Source organism: Taudactylus pleione, unplaced genomic scaffold, assembly GCF_031769625.1.
Source record: "Taudactylus pleione unplaced genomic scaffold, aTauple2 ptg000184l, whole genome shotgun sequence".
Lineage (NCBI taxonomy): Eukaryota > Metazoa > Chordata > Amphibia > Anura > Myobatrachidae > Taudactylus > Taudactylus pleione.
This window is the reverse complement of record NW_028284586.1, coordinates 4,351,683-4,373,749: the sequence shown is the minus strand read 5'-3', so window position 1 is coordinate 4,373,749 and position 22,067 is coordinate 4,351,683. Positions and strand designations below refer to the sequence as shown.

General features: G+C 46.7%; 1 protein-coding gene across 1 annotated transcript in view; it reads left to right on the top strand.

The window, feature by feature from the left end:
- DNAH3 (dynein axonemal heavy chain 3) overlaps nucleotides 1-22,067 on the top strand; it is a 468,553-nt gene that overhangs the window by 285,591 nt on the left and 160,895 nt on the right. Inside the window, exons 30-31 of the mRNA XM_088476199.1 lie at nucleotides 3,204-3,317; nucleotides 6,380-6,556. Of these exons, the coding sequence (XP_088332325.1) occupies nucleotides 3,204-3,317; nucleotides 6,380-6,556 (291 nt within the window). The remainder of the gene's footprint in view (nucleotides 1-3,203; nucleotides 3,318-6,379; nucleotides 6,557-22,067) is intronic.

Here is a 22,067-nt window from a genome sequence, read left to right as displayed (position 1 = left end):
CCTGCTCCAATATTATTTATTAATTATTAATCATCAGGTAATTATATAGTGCACACATATTCCCCAGCGCTTTACAGAGAATATTAGGCCATTCACATCAGTCCCTGCCCCAGTGGAGCTTACAATCTATATTCCCTACCACATGCACACACATACACTAGGTTTATTTTTTGTTGGATGCCAATTAACCTACCAGTATAATATAATTCTCAATAGAGAACTAAATGTATGAAGCAAGATATAGACAAATCTGCAGCAGTCTCCAAGAATCCTAGGACTTGGGAGAAGAATTATTTTCCTGCAATCGCCTTATGCCTACAGCAGTTCAAGGCTTAAACCTAGAACAAAAGGATGAATAAAGCTGGTAAAGACTTATCTATGTCGACTCACAGCTGTAATTTCAGTTAAAGTGCTTGTAACAAGTCTGACAAAAATACTTATTTAAATAATTGTCTTTTTATATTTGCAGAGCTTTAGATTTGTTTTTATTTGGCATTCGAGTATTTAGCATAAAAATTCTGAATAAATCCATTTTGATTACGACAGAAAATAAAATGTAAAAATTCTGAAGTAGGAGAATACTTCTTATTGAAAGTCAATTGTCTGTGCTTGTCAGCACCACTGCACATCTGTGTGTATCTAGCAAATAAAAGCATGAGGAATTTATTTGTATTTTGATCAAAAGATTTAACCTTCCAGCCCAGCGTAAAGGTTCCTGTTCTTCTGCAATATCCTAGACTACCATATATGTTTTAAACATCCATTAAATTCCAGTTCAGATGTATTCGCTTTCCAGATACAAAGGGTGACATCTAGACAGGGGGTGGAAACATTTATTATATTGCACCTGATTTGACTGTCACACCTGTGATAAAGTTGAGGTTTTCACGTAATCTGTCAAATAAGTATTCCTGTATGTCTGGTGATATGCCTTCCCAACATATACATGCCGTTTTTCCATGTCATCTTCAATTCATATACATATTTAGAATACCTTCCTTTATACAAGTCGGCAAAGCTTTCTCCTGCCAAATGTCCAGTCCTGAGGCCCTGGCTGTGTGGCCCATACTCCAGTACTACTTACACTGCTGAGACAGGAGAGAAGCGGGTCCAAAATACATGTGCCTGTGCGGAATTGGTATGACATGCCGTCGGACCTAAGCCCGGAGGATGTAATACTGACGCCGGAAGCTAGAAGAGTGAAGGTCCCATCAGGGTGAGTATTTTAACTATTCCTAACCCTTCCCCCGCCCCAACCCTAAACCCTCCTTTAGGGGTGCCTAACCATAACCTTCCCCCTAGTCCCTAACCTCCCCCCAGGGGTGCCTAAACCTAAACCCTCCTTTCCGCACCCTAAACCTAACCCTCCCGGGGGGGTGCCTAACGCTAACCTCTCCCCCTAGTGCCTAACCCTAACCCCCCCTTTCCCTAGTCTAACCCTAACCTTCCCCGGGGGTTGCCTAACCCTAAGTCCCCCCAGGGGTCCCTAAACCTAACCCCCCCATCCCTGGGCTAAGTGTTCTACCTACTCGTCGTGGACGATCGGGATGGCGGGGTTGGTGTTCCGGCATCGGGATTAATTTAGGCGTCGATATATCGACGCATATGTTAAATCCCTTGCCGGGATTACGCTGACAGGAAGCCGGCGGTCGACATTTTGACCGCCGGCTTCCTAACCGCATACTGCCTGTGCAGATGGCATAACAACTATCTCAGCATGTAAAGAAGCCCCCATTATTCACAATGAGAAATGACTACACCCTCACACCCTAGTAACGGAGCCCGGTAGCTCTCCCAGTGGCTATGCATACATACAATAATCCTGTGACTAGAATTCTTTCCACGTTTGACGATATATGGCCAGTCTACATGACAACTAAAATGGCTTCTATATGCTATTCTGCAAGATAATCTGTCACCAGACAATGGGGCTTATTCAGAGTTGTACACTATGGCCCTCATTCAGAGCCGCTCGCTAGCGGCCGTACGCTCGTTCCAAGCGATGTTCGCACATCTGCGCATGCATACGGTTTTTAGTACGCATGCGCGAACCAGCCAGTGCGGACGAAAATCGTTTGTACGCTATATAGCGAGTGCCTGCTATTTTGAGTGACAGAATGAGGTGTATGTGGGTGGTAACAGGGGAAGGTGCTTGAAAACGGAAGAGTGGAATTCGAACGCAGGCGTGCTTAAAGGTCAAAACGGGCGTTTTAAGGGTGTGCATAATTAATACAACAGCGTCATTGACCACGTCACTTGGTTTTTTTTAACTCAGAACTGCTCGCAAAATAGCGGTTGAAAAAACCAACCACAAGAATAGCGAGCAGTTCATACGCCGTACGATGTACTCGATTAATCTAATAAATAGCGGACATGACGTATGGTGCGAGCGGCCAGGGGGCGTTTTTATCAAATAAACGAGCGTATGTTTTGCTCGCTCGTTCAGACTTAGAGGTGGGAACAGACTGCAATTTGCGAAGGGATCATTTGAATAGCCACCCCTTGTTTTTGAACGAACGACCGCAAATAGCGAACGGCTCTGAATCAGGCCCTATGCCGATATTTTCACAGTTGAGCGTTTATCAGCCACCTGTGCACGTGGCAAGGACCATTACCGTATTTGCTCGCAGCGAGCATTTATTTACAGTGTGATTGACAGTCAGGGAGCATTTGGGGGAAGTAACGGGGAGCGGGAGCAAGGAAAGCAGTGGTGTCACCATTACCCGTATGCAAGCAATATGGCTCAGGCACGCCTATTCTGCGGGACCATAGACTCACTCAGGTCTGCGAAAAATCGAATGATATGCAACCGATGCTGCGTCTTTGTAGGCAGGTGCTGCAACAGTTTACGAAGACACTTAGATTTGCAAAGCCGCAGGTGGGCGTCTCAATACATCTCCTAGCGGCTGCGTCATTTGCATATTTTCACATCGCAGCTGCGTACACATTTGCAGCACCCGGCATTATTGTATCAGGCCCAATGCTAATTATCACTTGGTCCATGAAGTTTGAAATGCTACAGTAAGTCATGTACAAGTGATATGTAGCAAATTACATCTGGATAATTACCTATGTAACTAATTACACAGAGTAATAGATGAAGAAGATTCATTCCCATACATTGTAGTGTGTGTGTGAATATCAGTGTAAACATCATTATATATAATGTAGTACATAAAAGTTTCCTGTTGTTTCTCCTGCAGTGCGTTGTGTTTAATTGCTCAGACGGTCTTGACTACAAAGCGATGGGTAAATTCTTTAAAGGCCTAGCGCAGTCTGGAGCCTGGGCCTGTTTTGACGAATTCAACAGAATTGAGGTAAATTTCTGTTTAAATTTCTTAAAGGCCAATTATACTTTTCTGTAGTTTTGTGTGTAGGGGTTATGGAAGCAGCTTCAGGAAGCCAGTGCTATATACTGTATATATATTATGGGGCTGATTACATTACTCTCTGGGTGTGTTGTGCTGTTTGTGCTACGGAGTAAAGTGCCCGGAGCTATTCAGCTTCCAGAGAGCAGCCCAGACGCAGTAGTTAATGCTGATTTCTACTTACCTAAGGAGGTGCAAGCAAAGATCAGCCTTAACCGCTGTCTCAGGGAAGCCCGTGGATTGATCGCAGGTTTCTGATTGCATAGTTCTGGGCACTTTACCCGGAAGCAGAGCGTGACACAACCCGTCGGTTATTGAATCTGCTCCACAGTCTGCTAGAAAGTGCACATATAGGCAGGATATGATGAGTAATATTTGCAAAATAGATCGTATCTGTGTCTTTACTAAAATATAAAATCACAAAACTAGAATACACCCTAAAATATGCTTGCTTAGACTGTAAGGATAACTCTGAGGACTTGTCTTTGCTAATAGGCCCCTTTTAGCTTGAAAAAAATTAAATAAAACAAAAATAAACAGCCTACATTTACAGGATTTGGATAGAATGGAACTGAGGGCCTAATTCAGACCCGCTCGTGAGCGCTGAGCACTCGCTAGCGGGTCGATGTTGGCCAAGTGCGCATGCGCACGACGGAGGCGGCTCCGTCGTGCGCATGCGCGAGACCCGAATAACGATGGCCAAGCCGTCGTTATGGGTCTCGCACCAAAGGGGGCGTGCTGTCGATGGTGATTGACAGCACGCCCCCTTTAGTGGGCGTGCCGGGGCGTGGCTGCCCAGACGGAGGCGTTCCCATGGGAACGCCCTCCGTCTGGGGCCGGCCCCACTGACATCACTAGTGATGTCAGTGGGAGTGCTTTTGGCTCTGATAGAGCCAAAAGCACTCCAGGGCTTGCGGCAGCAAGACCCTAACGCAAGGGTCTCGTCAGAAGCCCGGTTGTCGCGATGGTCTTGACCATCGCAACCAGCATTTTGGCCGCTCGCTATAGCTGTGGGTGGTAACACACAGCTATGCGAGCGGCCGGGAGGCCGCTCTTAAATTCAGAGGGACGGCCCTGATTCAGAGCGTCCGGCTCTGAATCAGGGCCTGAGTTTGATTGGACATGGGAAGGTTTATTAGCAAATAGTTACTATTCCATGGTGTTCTCATTTAAGTAATATTTCATTAGACCCAAAACAAAGAACCACTAAGGGTTTATTTATGAAGCCACAATACTATTTTCTGTACATAACTGCACTGTACTGTCAAGCACATCCTGTAAGATCCAATCTGCTACCATACCAACTACCCTATTACGTTTTTCCCCTAAAATACTGCTTGGTTGGGCCTTAAGGCCTAAATTAATTGTGATTGTAAGAAATGATCAGTATTGTCCTTTATACATTTGTTACGTTTGTCTGTCTGAAACGTCTTATTTGTTGGTTATTAGTACTAGTAGTGCACCTGCATATGAAGTGTGAGTAGGCCAACTCCACTTTTCTGTAGTTGTGTGTTTAGGGGTTATGGCAGTAGCTTTAGGAAGCCAGACAGTGTAAAGTACATCCCATTATATAGTATAGTGATGAGAGCAAGGCCTTTTGCAGGGAGAAAATGACTGTTCACCCTCCCACAAAGCAGGGCACACCACTGTAAACATACCCTCTAAGCCAATTAATCTCAATGAAGTAATCCTGTCTCTTTAATTGGCGGTTAAGGCTGACTATCCAATCAGCAAGTGCACACTTTCATGTTGCCAGAGATCCCCGAGCTGCCCTGGAAAACGAGGCGCAGTTGCCTAACTGTAGGCGAGTCTTGTCGCAAAATATTATGAACATTTGTTACTATTGTCCCAGCATTTTGTTGTAGTCAGTATCCGTGTACCACATATACAGTACCAGCGGGATGTAGTCGCATCCCGGAATTCAGGATGTCGGCTGTCAGAATACGGGTGCCGGAATCCCAACAGCAGTCGGAATCTGGGCTCCAGAATCCTGACTGCTGACATCCCAATAGTAAGTATTAGGGCTAGGTTCAGGGTTAGGCAGTAGAAGGAGGGTTAGGGTTAGGCTACAGGGGGGAGGTTTAGGGTTAGGCTGTGGGGGGGAGTTCGGGTGAGGCTGCAGGAGGGGAGGTTTAGGCAGAAGAAGGAGGGTTAGGGTTAGGCTGCTGGTGGGAGGGTTAGGGTAATGCTGTGGGGGGAGGGTTAGGGTAATGTTGTGGGGGGAGGGTTAGGGTTAGGCTGTGGGGGGGTTAGGGTTAGGCTGCGGGAGGGGAGGGTTAGGGTTAGGCAGAAGAAGGCGGTAAAGGGTTAAGCTGCGGGGGGGGAGGGTTAGGCTGTGGGGGTTAGTGTTAGGCTGTGGGGGGTTAGGGTTAGGCTGCAGGGGGGAGGGTTAGGCTGTGAGGGGGTTAGGCTGCGGGAGCCGAGGGTTATGGTTAGGTTGCGGGAAAGGTGGATTACGGGGAGGGTTAGGATACTTACCTTATCCTGTAGGGATTCTGACTGTTGGAATGTCCCTGTTGGTATTCTGACCACCGTCATTCCGCGGGCCGGGACCCTGTATCCAACAACCCAGTGCCAGCAATTCCTTATATAATGAGTAGTAACACTTTGGGGTAAATTTATTAATACTTGGTGCTATTTAACAATCAGTATCATTTTACTCAGTTCATATCCCTCAACTACATTTTTCTTTAGTCGGACTTTATTTTTCCATCACACTTAAGTCACATATATTTCACATACAGGATTTATGTCAACCTTAGCTAATGTATTATTTATAATTTATTACTTTGGAAATAGGACAGGCAAGTGAATTCTCAGTCATTTGTTTTGTGTAAATGTAACCTATTTGCCTATTTTACATTTGTTACACTTATTTATTTATGTTTGTTATGTATTATGCGGTTTATTTGTTATTGATGTTCCAGTAGAGGTTGTGAATACTCCTTATGTTTATTATTTATTTATGTATAATATAGCTGATATCACATGAAGTATATTTGTGCCCCCAGGTGGAGGTGTTGTCAGTAGTAGCCCAGCAGATTCTGAGCATACAGCAGGCAATCATAAGAAACATGAAAACATTCTTGTTCGAGGGAACTGAATTGACGCTCAACCCAACCTGTTCCGTGTTCATCACTATGAATCCTGGTTATGCCGGTCGTGCTGAACTGCCAGACAATCTAAAAGTATGGCAAGTATAATAATTAGCTGTCAGAAAGTATATTGCCAATGCTTCATACAATTACTGTTTGGAAATATCATCAAAATGTCTGTAACTTAGTCTGACACACACAGGGGATGATTCTGCGTTGGGAGCAAAGCAATAAAGAGCAAGTCATTTTACACCTTGGCAATACCATGTTGTCATGCAGGTGGAGCAGATATTCAGAGAGATTTAGGGGGAATTCAGTTAGGTGTGATTATATACTGCATGTGGCATATATGCCACTGGGTATGCAATCGGGAAGCCGACTGCCTAAATACCGGCAGCCGGCTTCCCGACTGTCATATCCCGGCAAGGGTGAAATGCCGGGCGTCTAGATGTAGAAGCCCCCGGCATTTCCCCGACGCCGGGAGACCGGCGCCTGGCATCCCGATCGCAGTGATGCCGGGCGCCGCGAGCGGCCATCCGAGGGGGGGGAGGGTCAGGTTTAGGGCTCCCGGGGGGGACTTAGGGTTAGGCACCCCCCCGGGAGGGTTAGGGTTAGGCTAGGGGGAGGGGGACTTAGGGTTAGGAACCCCCCTGGGGGACTTAGGTTTAGGCAGCGGGGAAGAGGGTGGTTAGGGTTAGGCACTTAGAGGGGGGATCAGGGTTAGGCACTTGGGGGGGAGGTTAGGGTTAGGCACCCCTAAGGAGGCTTAGGGTTAGGGGGGTTAGGTTAGGTTAGACAATACTTACCTATCCACGATCAGGATTTCCAGCACTGTCGGGCTTCCGCTGCCGGGATCTCTGCTGATGTCGGGTTGCCTTTGCTTGTGTTTACATCGTAGCAATGACAACTCATCCTCGTGTGTTCAGGGGTGAGTTAATTGAAACCCCCCCCCTTAGATTTGAGAGGGGCATCCCCAATCTGAAATCTAAACTGCAGTGTAAAAATAAATCTGTCCAGCATTTGTTGGCTACATGCAAAAGCATGTTTACCCTGCATGCAAAAACAATGTACTGTACTGTATGTATTTGCACCCCTCCCTTGCATTACAACATGGTTTGTTCCAGATAAAAAGTTTCTTGCTTTTTTTTTGCTTTGCTCCCAACTCAGAGTCCGGTCGACAGTGTCTATTCCTCTTAGCCGGAGGGAACTGTTCAGGGGACGTAGAGAACATACCCATTGGCGTTTCTCCTGCATTTGATATGCGTTTTGTATTTGTAAGCTGTGCAATGCGTTAAAATGTAGATATGCATGGCAATGGAGAAAATAGTAATCCTTAAAACAATAATACCATACTTACCTACCCTCCCCCAATGGCTGCGGGGGTCCCGAAAATCATGTAGCGCTCCCGGGAGCCTGGACAAATTGGCAAGCCTCCCGAAGACTGGAGCCACTATTTCCCGAGTGAAGTGGGCGGTACAGATGGCGATGATGCAATTTGTATTGAATCGCTTCACCTTGTCAGTAATCGTGGCATTAGATGGCAGGGGTACGATCACGCAATCGCATTGTCACACTCCAGACCCTTCCACCTCCGCCACGCCATGCCCTCCTAGCTGCAAGTAAAAAGTGCAGACCTAGCTGCAAGTAAAAGGCCTGAGGGTAGTCTAATACTAGAAACAATAATCACTAGTGTCAGACTGGTTTACTTACATTTTGCAAAGAGTAAAACTCATCTAAAATTAAAATACTAGTGATCATGTACCCTAAATACCTATCTAGGCAATGGAACTTCACATATATTTATATATATTTGACTAAGATCAGAGGGGATGTAGTCTGGAACCCGACGGTCTAAATGTCGACCGCCGGCTTCCAGACTGCTTTATACCGACTAGGGACAAATGACAGGTGTCTAAATCTAGACGACAGTCATTTGCCCGACGTCTGGAGACCGGCGCCCGGCATCCCAATTGAGTGGATGCCGGGCGTCGCAGCAGACAGCTGCGTGTTTTAGGTTTAGGGCTCCCGGGGGGGACTTAGGGTTAGGCTAGGGGGAGGGAGGGTTAGGGTTAGGCACCACCGGGGGGAGGTTAGGGTTAGGCACCCACCCCCCCGGGGGACTTAGGTTTAGGCAGCGGGGAAGGGGGGATTAGGTTTAGGCACTTAGAGGGGGGGTTTTGGGCCTGATTCAGAGATGCACTCAATGGTGATGTTTACGCAGATCAAACAATTATTTTCCATTACATATGCGCATAAGCAGCACTGCACGTACTGAGTGATCGCATTGTAATTAGGGACGCACAGAGGAATCCATCGCAATGTTAGTGACAGGTTGTCAGAGTTTGGGAGTGGTATCAGGGGGTGTTCCGAAAAGCTAAGGCATATCTGACCGTTTAAACACCGTTACGTGGGTGTGCATAGATTAGCTCTTCTATGCAGCATGAGAGCCAGGCATGTAAGCAGCTAAGCGACGTCGTAAGCATATGAGAAGGCAGCAGTGTGCGTCCTGATGCTCGGTAGTCTTTGGAACTAATAGCATATTTTCGTAGCTGCATTCTGTGCAAAATCGCAGCTGCGATCGCATTACCATCCATCTCTGAATCAGGCCCTTTGCACATATCATTAGTGCAGCTATAATTTTTGCGATCAAACTCTCAAAGAAACAGAGACATGCAGAAGCCGCTGCTTCATATAGGCAGCACAGACAGTGTAATGGTTAGCATTACTGCCTCACAGCACTGAGGTCATGGGTTCGATTCCCTTCACCTGTGCGGAGTTTGTATATTCTCCCTGTGCTTGCGTGGGTTTTCTCCGGTTACTCCGGTTTCCTCCCACACTCCAAAAATATATATACTGGTAGGTTAATTGGCTCCCAACACAAATTAACCCTAGTGTGTATGTGTGTGATAGGGAATATAGAGTGTAAGCTCCACTGGGGCAGGGACTGATGTGAGTGGCCAAATTTCTACTTCAGGGTCCATAGGGTATCCACAGGATACCTTGGGGTATAGGTGTGACGTCAGTCGCAGGGCACCAAAGAGTTAAGCTTTCAGCCTCCCAGGATGCACTAGGTCCCCCTCCTATACCCCGCCCCCGGGCCAAGGCACCTCAGTTTAGTTTGGTGCCCGGCCGGCGTCGGGTGCACCTGTCGGAGTGGGGGCTAGAAGAGCCCCTGAAGCTTTCTTCAGTGCAGCTGTGGCTGCACATCTGGATGTACAGCATGGACAGTCAGTCCTGACGTCCATGCTGTCTTCCCTACACCCCCGCCGGTACCAGAACGCCGGTACCGATCCGGGGATGCTGGTGAGCATCTGGGGTCACAGCTAGCGGTGACCCCAGATGTTCCGGACCATGGCCGGATCCAAGGGGGACAAAGGTAAGCAGCGGGGTCCCACGGTGGGTCCCCGCTGGTCACATGGTCTTAAGTCCCCAGGCAGGGGGCTCCCTGGGGCCTGGCTGCAGCGTGGAGCCAGGTACTGAACCTGCGCTTTCCACTACCCCCTGGGACAGCAGACCGCAGCAGAGCGGTAGCGCTGCAGCGTCCCAGGGGTTAAATGCATGCCAGGGGAGCGCGCCTTCCCTGTCTCACAGCCGGCGCCTCCCCCGCTGCACACAGCCCTCTCTGCACTGTGCTGACTGGTCCTGTGTCAGCGCTTCTCCCCCAGGCCAGCTTCTCTCTGTTCCTCGGCGGCCATCTTCTCTGCAGCGCATGGTGAACGCTGCTGGAAGCCTGGAAGGAAGCATCGTGGTCTGGGTCCCCCCGCATACCTCTCCTCCGCTGTGGCTCAGGTCTGTGTATGCAGCGCTGTGTCCTACCTGGCCCTGTGTCTGTGTAGTTGAGTGATCAGCGCTGTTAGTGCAGGAATTGTTATTTCTCTGCATTGTATGTGACTGTGCTAGCGCTGCTGCCTGTAACTTTATCTTCTCAAAACTGTCAGCTTTATTACTGTCCCTGTTCTTTCTGCTAAAGCCCTTGCAGTGCGGTGCTGCAGGGTGGTCTCTCGCCTATTTGATACTTAATTGGTGAGAGAGGTCACATACATGGTGCCATCATGTCTGAAAGTGATTTTCCCCTCCGGCTACAGTGTACCACGTGCAAAGTACCGTTAGCGGAGGGGGAGGGTAGCGCGGAGGGCCTTTGCCGGCAGTGTTTGTCCATGGCGCGGCCTATTACGGTTACAGCACCGGTACAGGAGCCGCCCTGGGCTTGTTTCGCTCAGGCGTTAACAGCTTTAGTGGGCCAGTTAGCTCCGCAGCCCGCGTTTACTCCGATGGGTTTGTCCCAGCAGTCTGTGGTGTCGTCACCCATGCAGGGGTTCCCACGACAATTGGTGGTACCCCACAGTCTCCCTATTTCCCCGCTCCCGGGTTCTCAGGAGCCAGCGTGGGTTAACTCCCTGACGAGTTCTGTACAGCACTTGTCGGATGTGTTGCAAGGGGAGTCTGTGATGCGGCCTCCTAAAAGGCCGGTGGCGTCTCTGTCCGCTCCTTATAAGGATGACGAAGGGACGTCTGATGATGGGGAGATTCTGGATCCTTACGATCAGGAACCTCTCCATACTAAGGACGCTGATGCTAAGTCCAAAGTATATATTCCTGGACTTATTCGGGCGGTCCGCACAGCCTTGGTGATTGAGGACGAAGTTCCCCCAGCGGCTAAATCTAAGTATGCCTTTTTCAAAGATGTGAAGGGCGATGCCACAGTCTTTCCTCTTTCGGGTCAGTTGGTGGACCATTTAGAGGAGGCGTGGAAACAACCTGGCAAAAGATACCAGCCGCAGAGACGCCTGGCGGTGGCTTATCCGTTCGCGGATAATTATTTTGCTAAGTGGGAATCCCCTCCACAGGTGGATTCTCACGTGACCCATCTTGTCCGTAGTGCCAAATTGCCGATGCCGTCCATGTCCTCCCTTAAGGATGCTACGGACCGCAAGGTAGAAATCTGCCTGAAGTCCGCTTATTCCCTTGCAGGGGGGGCAGCACGGCCGGCTATGGCCATTTGCTGGGTTGCCAGAGCGATGGAGCGCTGGGCGGATTCATTAGAGGCTTCTTTTGAATCCGACTGTCCGGCAATCTCCGTGATTCGGCCACCTACATCAACGAGGCGGCTCTAGACATTAGTACTCTGGTGTCTAGAATTTCTTCAGCAGCGGTAGCTGCTCGTCGCACCTTGTGGCTGCGATCCTGGAAGGCGGACGCAGATTCCAAGAAAGGTCTGGAAGTGTTGCCGTTTACCGGAGAAGTTCTCTTCGGTCCGGATCTGGATAAGATTGTGGCCACGCTGGCGGCAGCCAAATCTGCTTGTCTCCCGTCGGCCGCTGCTCCTTCTGGTTCTGGACCATCGTCCTTTCGGTCATCTAGGGCCCAGGGCAGGCCCAAACCACAGTCGTTTCCTTGACAGGCTGGCCCTAAGAAATCGGTCAAGCCCCGGAAACAGGCATGGAGTACCAGACGTCCGGCCCCCAAGCCAGATGACAAGCCTGCGGCCTGACGGTCCGGGCCTCCCTTTGGGGGATCCCAGGGTGGGAGGCCGCCTGCTGCAGTTCTCCCGGTGTTGGTCGTTCGCTACGACAGACACTTGGGTTCTGGAGGTGGTCTCCCACGGGTACGCCCTCTCCTTCCGGCACAGACCCCCGGCTCGATTCTTCACCACGGGTCTACCATCAGACCGGAACAAGGCTACGGAGCTGCGGAAGGTATTGCACACTATGCTCCAGGCTGGAGTTATAGTGCCTGTTCCATTCTCCCAGAGGGGCCAGGGTTTCTATTCAAATCTATTTTTGGTACAGAAACCCAATGGGTCATATAGTCCGATTCTCAACCTCAAAGCACTCAACAAGTCTTTGCGGGTCCCGAAGTTTCTGATGGAGACCCTACGGTCCATCATTCTGGCGCTGGAACCTGGGGACTACAATGTTGTCATTGGACATACAGGACGCTTACCTGCATGTCCCTATTCTTTTGCGCCATCAAGAGTTCCTTCGGTTTGCAATCCGCAGCGACCACTTCCAGTTTCGGGCGTTACCTTTTGGCCTGGCGACAGCACCACGTGTTTTCACCAAGGTGATGGCGGTCATGGCGGCTTCTCTGCGGCTGCAAGGAGTCCGCATGTTGCCGTACTTGGACGACCTGTTATTGGTGGCAGGATCTCCAGAGCTCCTGTTACACCACTTGGACCTGACCATTGCACTGCTGCAACGGCACGGCTGGCTAATCAACTGGCAGAAGTCCACTCTAATCCCGTCTCGGAGGATTCTGCATCTTGGAGCCTTATTGGACTCGGGACAGCAAAGGATCTTCGTGACGGAGGACAAGATCTCTGCTTTACAGTCAAGGGTGCGCAGTTGTCTGCACAGCCGCCGGGTGTCCTTACACTCGGCGATGAGGTTACTGGGCTCCATGGTGTCAGTGTTCGACATGGTGGAATACGCCCAGTTTCACTCCAGACCTCTGCAGCACCTGATCCTGTCCAAGTGGAACGGGCTGCCTCAGTCTCTGAAGTTCCAGACGATTGTGCTCACCCCGGAGGTTCGCCTGTCCCTTGCGTGGTGGTTAAAGACGACCCACCTCAACAAGGGACGTCCGTTCTGGGTTCCAAATTGGGTCCTGTTGACAACGGACGCCAGTCTTCGGGGCTGGGGAGCAGTTTCGGGTCCACACTTGTTCCAGGGCAGGTGGACGCCGACAGAAGCGGAGCTTCCAATAAATATCTTGGAACTCTGTGCGGTCTTCAATGCTCTCCTGCAGGCACAGCGGTTTCTCCAGGGTCACCCGGTGCAGGTCCAGTCGGACAACGCTACCACCGTGGCCTACATAAACAGGCAAGGAGGAACTCGCAGTCGGGCGGCTCTCGTAGAGGTCTCTCGGATCCTGGTTTGGGCGGAGCGCAATCTTCCGGCCATATCAGCGGTCTTCATCCCGGGAGTGCTAAATTGGGAGGCGGACTTTCTAAGTCGCCAGGACGTTCATCCAGGGGAATGGTCCCTGCACCCGGACGTTTTTCAACTACTGGTGGACAGGTGGGGTCTTCCAGAAATCGACCTCATGGCGTCCCGGCACAACAACAAGTTGCTGGTGTACGGGTCTCGCACAAGAGACGAAGGGGCGTCTCTGGTGGATGCTCTGTCCGTCCAGTGGACGTTCCGGTTCGCATACCTGTTCACTCCGGTCTCCCTTCTTCCACAGGTAATCCGGAAATTCAAACAGGAAGGAGGGACGCTCCTGTTGATAGCTCCCGCGTGGCCCAGACGGCACTGGTTCTCAGACCTTCAGGGTCTGTCCGTGGACAGTCCTCTGCTGTTGCCGCTACGACCGGACCTTCTGTCTCAGGGTTCTTGCCTTCACCCGGACCTGACTCGGCTGTCTTTGACGGCGTGGCTGTTGAGACGGCAAGGATATACCATCGCGTGTGGCATACGTTCTTCCAGTGGTGTCGACCGAGAGGTTATGCACCGCGGGAGTTTCGTCTGTCTCGGATTCTCGCCTTCCTGCAAGCGGGACTAGATCATGGGCTTCGCCTTGCTTCTTTGAAGGTACAGGTTTCGGCCCTATCTGTCTGGTTTCACCGTAGGATTGCTACAATCCCGGATGTGCGCACCTTTATGCAAGGTGTTCTCCGTATTCAGCCGCCCTTTGTTCCACCTGTGGCGCCTTGGGATTTGGCTGTGGTCCTGAGGGCTCTCCAAGGACCGCCGTTTGAACCACTGGGCTCAGTGGATATTAAATGGCTAACAGCTAAGACTGTTTTCCTTCTGGCCATTGCTTCGGCCAGACGTGTTTCTGAGTTAGGGGCTCTTTCTTGTAGACCCCCTTTCTTGGTTTTTCATGGGAACAGGGCAGTGCTCCGCACTCGGCCCGAGTTTCTTCCCAAAGTTGTTTCCCAGTTTCATGTTAACGAGGAAATAGTTGTTCCGGCCTTTAACTCACCGGGTCTTTCCGTGGGTGAGGCCTCTTTGGATGTTGTGCGGGCCTTAAGGACTTATGTTGACCGCACTTCTTCGTTTAGGAAGTTGGACGCTTTGTTTGTCCTCTATGGCTTCCGTAAAAAGGGTTGGCCTGCTTCAAAGCAAACTTTGGCAGCGTGGATCCGTATGGCTATTTCTGAAGCTTATCTTCATGAAGGCCTACCGGTCCCTCCTTCTCTGAAGGCTCATTCCACTAGGTCTGTGGGTCCTTCGTGGGCAGCTCGACGTGGTGCCTCGGCATTTCAGATCTGCAAGGCTGCTACGTGGTCTTCTGTCCATACCTTCGTGAGGTATTACAGGTTTGACACCTTCGCCTCTCAGGATGCTTCCTTCGGGCGGCGGATTCTCCTTTCTGCACAGGAGCGTCCCCACCCTTAAAGGATACTGCTTTGGGACATCCCCAAGGTATCCTGTGGATACCCTATGGACCCTGAAGTAGAAAATATGAGATATGGTAAGAACTTACCCTTGTTATCTCTATTTCTACGAAGTCCATAGGGTTCCACAGGACTCCCGCCCTGTCGCACTTGTGCTGCAGATGGGCTTTGCTCTGGTCACCGGTTTTCCGTCTCCCTCTGGTGAGAATGTGATTCTTGTATGTGTCCAGATCTTTGTTCTCTCTCTTCCTTCTCCTCCTCCGGCCTATGGCTTGGTAACTAACTGAGGTGCCTTGGCCCGGGGGCGGGGTATAGGAGGGGGACCTAGTGCATCCTGGGAGGCTGAAAGCTTAACTCTTTGGTGCCCTGCGACTGACGTCACACCTATACCCCAAGGTATCCTGTGGAACCCTATGGACTTCGTAGAAATAGAGATAACAAGGGTAAGTTCTTACCATATCTCATATTATTCTCTGTAAAGCGCTGCGGAATATGTGTGCGCTATATAAATAACTGGTAATAAATAATATACAGTACCCCTTAGAGTTGGGAAGGGGTGTGTTCTAGTTTAAAACAAAATATCATTGTAATAGCAAAGCGACCCAGTATTTGTTAGCTGCATGCAGAAACAGCCTTTATTTTTCCTGCATGTAAATACCTTTGCACCCCTTGCATTGCAACATAGGCCCGTATTCAATTTGAAGTGTTAAGTCTGGATCCGCATTAAGTTACCGCCGATGACGTCATTATCGCCTGTTTTGGTTTTCCTCCGTATTCAATTTGAAAGACTTTCCGCCTAGGCGGAAAATTAATATAATGTAATAGGCGGTAAAGTTTCGCCTATGAATAGCAGGTGGAAAAAAGTGCAGAATTGGGGTTTTGGGGTGCAACGTTTCGGGAACCCCTGTGCAGCCTTCAGACAGCCCCCCAAAGGTAATCTGTGTCAAAAAAATAAAAAAAAATATAAGGACACCCCAAAAATGCACTTTGAAAAAGGGGGCGGAAAAAGAAAGTTGGGGTACAAAGTTAAAAACTAGCGAACTTGCCTCTGGGAGGGTCCCCAAGTGTGCCCCAGGTGTTTTTTTGATTGCGGATGTTTGCAGCAGGTGGATTTTTCTTGATTTTTCAACTTCACTTTAGCAACTTTTAAATATATCCTGACCCCAAATTTGCAAAGTTATTTTATGGAAAAAATACTCCTGAATACTATTCTGCACCACGTATAGAAAAATGCTATTTAGCAGCTATTGAGCCCGTTTAAAAACACCAAATACCTTCAGCAAGCCAAATCGGGGGGTACCATAGCTAACCCCCATGTCAGAGCATCATTTGGGGGGTGTCAGGCTGATTTCCCCAAATATGACAGTACTTTATTATTATTATTATTATTATTATTATTATCCTTTATTTATATGGCGCCACAAGGGTTCCGCAGCGCCTTAAAATGTACATAAACAAATGAGCACACAAGAAAACAGTTATTAACAGTACAAACAATGCAGGACAGATACAGGATTAATACATTGCTGCATAACACTTAGATAAGCAGCATGGTGTCAGCAACCAAGGGTGTGGTACGGTTGTATATTAAAGTATAATCAAGTGAAGGAGAAGCACATGAGGGAAGAGGGCCCTGCTCGTGAGAGCTTACATTCTAAGGGGAGGTGGCAGACAGACTGGGGTGACACAGATGGGCTGGATACAAGGGTGACAGTATTATAACATTTATGTAAAGGTTAGTTTAAACTTAAGAGGAAAGGACAATGAGTTGATCCAAATTTCACCAAGCCTCAAGATTTAGGGCCACAACCAAGGTCCATTAGAGGGGTCAATTTGGTGCGTCGTTCGGTATGGCATAGTTGGGGTGGATAAGCAGATTGCATGAGGAGGTCAGGGTGGATGTGAGCAGCATTGGGAATCCAGGTACAGGCACAATCCATATGCATGGTGGTAGTGTGGTGGTTTTTAAAAACCAGTCCTAATAGCAGGAATAGTTGTTTTGTTAGTTTCTCCTTCTGTTCTCCTCCTGTTTAACTCCTGAATAACTCCGGCTTCAATTTAAAAATTCTAGTTTACACTTTAAATGAAGCACTTAAAATATAAGCACTCTTGCAAACGCAGCCCTGGCTTAGCAGCCCAAAATGTAAGTAATAAGTATGGCTGAAACCAGGTGTCCACACTGATTCTACCCCTCCCCAAACAGTAAAGGGTCAGCAAGCAAATAAACAAATGGTGAGAGGACAACCCACAAACACAGATACAGAGTAAATTCCTGCCTTGGTACAGATTTTAAAACTATATGAAATTCTCTATAGTTAGATTACCTAGCAATTTTAAAGGCTGTGTAAAAGAAACACCAAGCAGGAAGATATGCTGGGAGCAGTAGTTAGATTACCTAGCAATTTTAAAGGCTGTGTAAAAGAAACACCAACAGGAAGATATGCTGGGAGCAGTAGTTAGATTACCTGTGGATGATAAGAAATGAAAAATCACATCAGTCTTTCCCAGGTCGAAGTATAGTTAGTAATAACTCCTGAATAACTCCGGCTTCAATTTAAAAATTCTAGTTTACACTTTAAATGAAGCACTTAAAATATAAGCACTCTTGCAAACGCAGCCCTGGCTTAGCAGCCCAAAATGTAAGTAATAAGTATGGCTGAAACCAGGTGTCCACACTGATTCTACCCCTCCCCAAACAGTAAAGGGTCAGCAAGCAAATAAACAAATGGTGAGAGGACAACCCACAAACACAGATACAGAGTAAATTCCTGCCTTGGTACAGATTTTAAAACTATATGAAATTCTCTATAGTTAGATTACCTAGCAATTTTAAAGGCTGTGTAAAAGAAACACCAAGCAGGAAGATATGCTGGGAGCAGTAGTTAGATTACCTAGCAATTTTAAAGGCTGTGTAAAAGAAACACCAAGCAGGAAGATATGCTGGGAGCAGTAGTTAGATTACCTAGCAATTTTAAAGGCTGTGTAAAAGAAACACCAAGCAGGAAGATATGCTGGGAGCAGTAGTTAGATTACCTGTGGATGATAAGAAATGAAAAATCACATCAGTCTTTCCCAGGTCGAAGTATAGTTAGTAATAACTCCTGAATAACTCCGGCTTCAATTTAAAAATTCTAGTTTACACTTTAAATGAAGCACTTAAAATATAAGCACTCTTGCAAACGCAGCCCTGGCTTAGCAGCCCAAAATGTAAGTAATAAGTATGGCTGAAACCAGGTGTCCACACTGATTCTACCCCTCCCCAAACAGTAAAGGGTCAGCAAGCAAATAAACAAATGGTGAGAGGACAACCCACAAACACAGATACAGAGTAAATTCCTGCCTTGGTACAGATTTTAAAACTATATGAAATTCTCTATAGTTAGATTACCTAGCAATTTTAAAGGCTGTGTAAAAGAAACACCAAGCAGGAAGATATGCTGGGAGCAGTAGTTAGACTACCTAGCAATTTTAAAGGCTGTGTAAAAGAAACACCAACAGGAAGATATGCTGGGAGCAGTAGTTAGATTACCTAGCAATTTTAAAGGCTGTGTAAAAGAAACACCAAGCAGGAAGATATGCTGGGAGCAGTAGTTAGATTACCTGTGGATGATAAGAAATGAAAAATCACATCAGTCTTTCCCAGGTCGAAGTATAGTTAGTAATAACTCCTGAATAACTCCGGCTTCAATTTAAAAATTCTAGTTTACACTTTAAATGAAGCACTTAAAATATAAGCACTCTTGCAAACGCAGCCCTGGCTTAGCAGCCCAAAATGTAAGTAATAAGTATGGCTGAAACCAGGTGTCCACACTGATTCTACCCCTCCCCAAACAGTAAAGGGTCAGCAAGCAAATAAACAAATGGTGAGAGGACAACCCACAAACACAGATACAGAGTAAATTCCTGCCTTGGTACAGATTTTAAAACTATATGAAATTCTCTATAGTTAGATTACCTAGCAATTTTAAAGGCTGTGTAAAAGAAACACCAAGCAGGAAGATATGCTGGGAGCAGTAGTTAGATTACCTAGCAATTTTAAAGGCTGTGTAAAAGAAACACCAAGCAGGAAGATATGCTGGGAGCAGTAGTTAGATTACCTGTGGATGATAAGAAATGAAAAATCACATCAGTCTTTCCCAGGTCGAAGTATAGTTAGTAATAACTCCTGAATAACTCCGGCTTCAATTTAAAAATTCTAGTTTACACTTTAAATGAAGCACTTAAAATATAAGCACTCTTGCAAACGCAGCCCTGGCTTAGCAGCCCAAAATGTAAGTAATAAGTATGGCTGAAACCAGGTGTCCACACTGATTCTACCCCTCCCCAAACAGTAAAGGGTCAGCAAGCAAATAAACAAATGGTGAGAGGACAACCCACAAACACAGATACAGAGTAAATTCCTGCCTTGGTACAGATTTTAAAACTATATGAAATTCTCTATAGTTAGATTACCTAGCAATTTTAAAGGCTGTGTAAAAGAAACACCAAGCAGGAAGATATGCTGGGAGCAGTAGTTAGATTACCTAGCAATTTTAAAGGCTGTGTAAAAGAAACACCAAGCAGGAAGATATGCTGGGAGCAGTAGTTAGATTACCTGTGGATGATAAGAAATGAAAAATCACATCAGTCTTTCCCAGGTCGAAGTATAGTTAGTAATAACTCCTGAATAACTCCGGCTTCAATTTAAAAATTCTAGTTTACACTTTAAATGAAGCACTTAAAATATAAGCACTCTTGCAAACGCAGCCCTGGCTTAGCAGCCCAAAATGTAAGTAATAAGTATGGCTGAAACCAGGTGTCCACACTAATTCTACCCCTCCCCAAACAGTAAAGGGTCAGCAAGCAAATAAACAAATGGTGAGAGGACAACCCACAAACACAGATACAGAGTAAATTCCTGCCTTGGTACAGATTTTAAAACTATATGAAATTCTCTATAGTTAGATTACCTAGCAATTTTAAAGGCTGTGTAAAAGAAACACCAAGCAGGAAGATATGCTGGGAGCAGTAGTTAGACTACCTAGCAATTTTAAAGGCTGTGTAAAAGAAACACCAACAGGAAGATATGCTGGGAGCAGTAGTTAGATTACCTAGCAATTTTAAAGGCTGTGTAAAAGAAACACCAAGCAGGAAGATATGCTGGGAGCAGTAGTTAGATTACCTGTGGATGATAAGAAATGAAAAATCACATCAGTCTTTCCCAGGTCGAAGTATAGTTAGTAATAACTCCTGAATAACTCCGGCTTCAATTTAAAAATTCTAGTTTACACTTTAAATGAAGCACTTAAAATATAAGCACTCTTGCAAACGCAGCCCTGGCTTAGCAGCCCAAAATGTAAGTAATAAGTATGGCTGAAACCAGGTGTCCACACTGATTCTACCCCTCCCCAAACAGTAAAGGGTCAGCAAGCAAATAAACAAATGGTGAGAGGACAACCCACAAACACAGATACAGAGTAAATTCCTGCCTTGGTACAGATTTTAAAACTATATGAAATTCTCTATAGTTAGATTACCTAGCAATTTTAAAGGCTGTGTAAAAGAAACACCAAGCAGGAAGATATGCTGGGAGCAGTAGTTAGATTACCTAGCAATTTTAAAGGCTGTGTAAAAGAAACACCAAGCAGGAAGATATGCTGGGAGCAGTAGTTAGACTACCTAGCAATTTTAAAGGCTGTGTAAAAGAAACACCAAGCAGGAAGATATGCTGGGAGCAGTAGTTAGATTACCTAGCAATTTTAAAGGCTGTGTAAAAGAAACACCAAGCAGGAAGATATGCTGGGAGCAGTAGTTAGACTACCTAGCAATTTTAAAGGCTGTGTAAAAGAAACACCAAGCAGGAAGATATGCTGGGAGCAGTAGTTAGATTACCTAGCAATTTTAAAGGCTGTGTAAAAGAAACACCAAGCAGGAAGATATGCTGGGAGCAGTAGTTAGATTACCTGTGGATGATAAGAAATGAAAAATCACATCAGTCTTTCCCAGGTCGAAGTATAGTTAGTAATAACTCCTGAATAACTCCGGCTTCAATTTAAAAATTCTAGTTTACACTTTAAATGAAGCACTTAAAATATAAGCACTCTTGAAAACGCAGCCCTGGCTTAGCAGCCCAAAATGTAAGTAGTAAGTATGGCTGAAACCAGGTGTCCACACTGATTCTACCCCTCCCCAAACAGTAAAGGGTCAGCAAGCAAATAAACAAATGGTGAGAGGACAACCCACAAACACAGATACAGAGTAAATTCCTGCCTTGGTACAGATTTTAAAACTATATGAAATTCTCTATAGTTAGATTACCTAGCAATTTTAAAGGCTGTGTAAAAGAAACACCAAGCAGGAAGATATGCTGGGAGCAGTAGTTAGATTACCTAGCAATTTTAAAGGCTGTGTAAAAGAAACACCAAGCAGGAAGATATGCTGGGAGCAGTAGTTAGACTACCTAGCAATTTTAAAGGCTGTGTAAAAGAAACACCAAGCAGGAAGATATGCTGGGAGCAGTAGTTAGATTACCTAGCAATTTTAAAGGCTGTGTAAAAGAAACACCAAGCAGGAAGATATGCTGGGAGCAGTAGTTAGATTACCTGTGGATGATAAGAAATGAAAAATCACATCAGTCTTTCCCAGGTCGAAGTATAGTTAGTAATAACTCCTGAATAACTCCGGCTTCAATTTAAAAATTCTAGTTTACACTTTAAATGAAGCACTTAAAATATAAGCACTCTTGCAAACGCAGCCCTGGCTTAGCAGCCCAAAATGTAAGTAATAAGTATGGCTGAAACCAGGTGTCCACACTGATTCTACCCCTCCCCAAACAGTAAAGGGTCAGCAAGCAAATAAACAAATGGTGAGAGGACAACCCACAAACACAGATACAGAGTAAATTCCTGCCTTGGTACAGATTTTAAAACTATATGAAATTCTCTATAGTTAGATTACCTAGCAATTTTAAAGGCTGTGTAAAAGAAACAACACCAAGCAGGAAGATATGCTGGGAGCAGTAGTTAGATTACCTAGCAATTTTAAAGGCTGTGTAAAAGAAACACCAAGCAGGAAGATATGCTGGGAGCAGTAGTTAGACTACCTAGCAATTTTAAAGGCTGTGTAAAAGAAACACCAAGCAGGAAGATATGCAGGGAGCAGTAGTTAGATTACCTAGCAATTTTAAAGGCTGTGTAAAAGAAACACCAAGCAGGAAGATATGCTGGGAGCAGTAGTTAGATTACCTAGCAATTTTAAAGGCTGTGTAAAAGAAACACCAAGCAG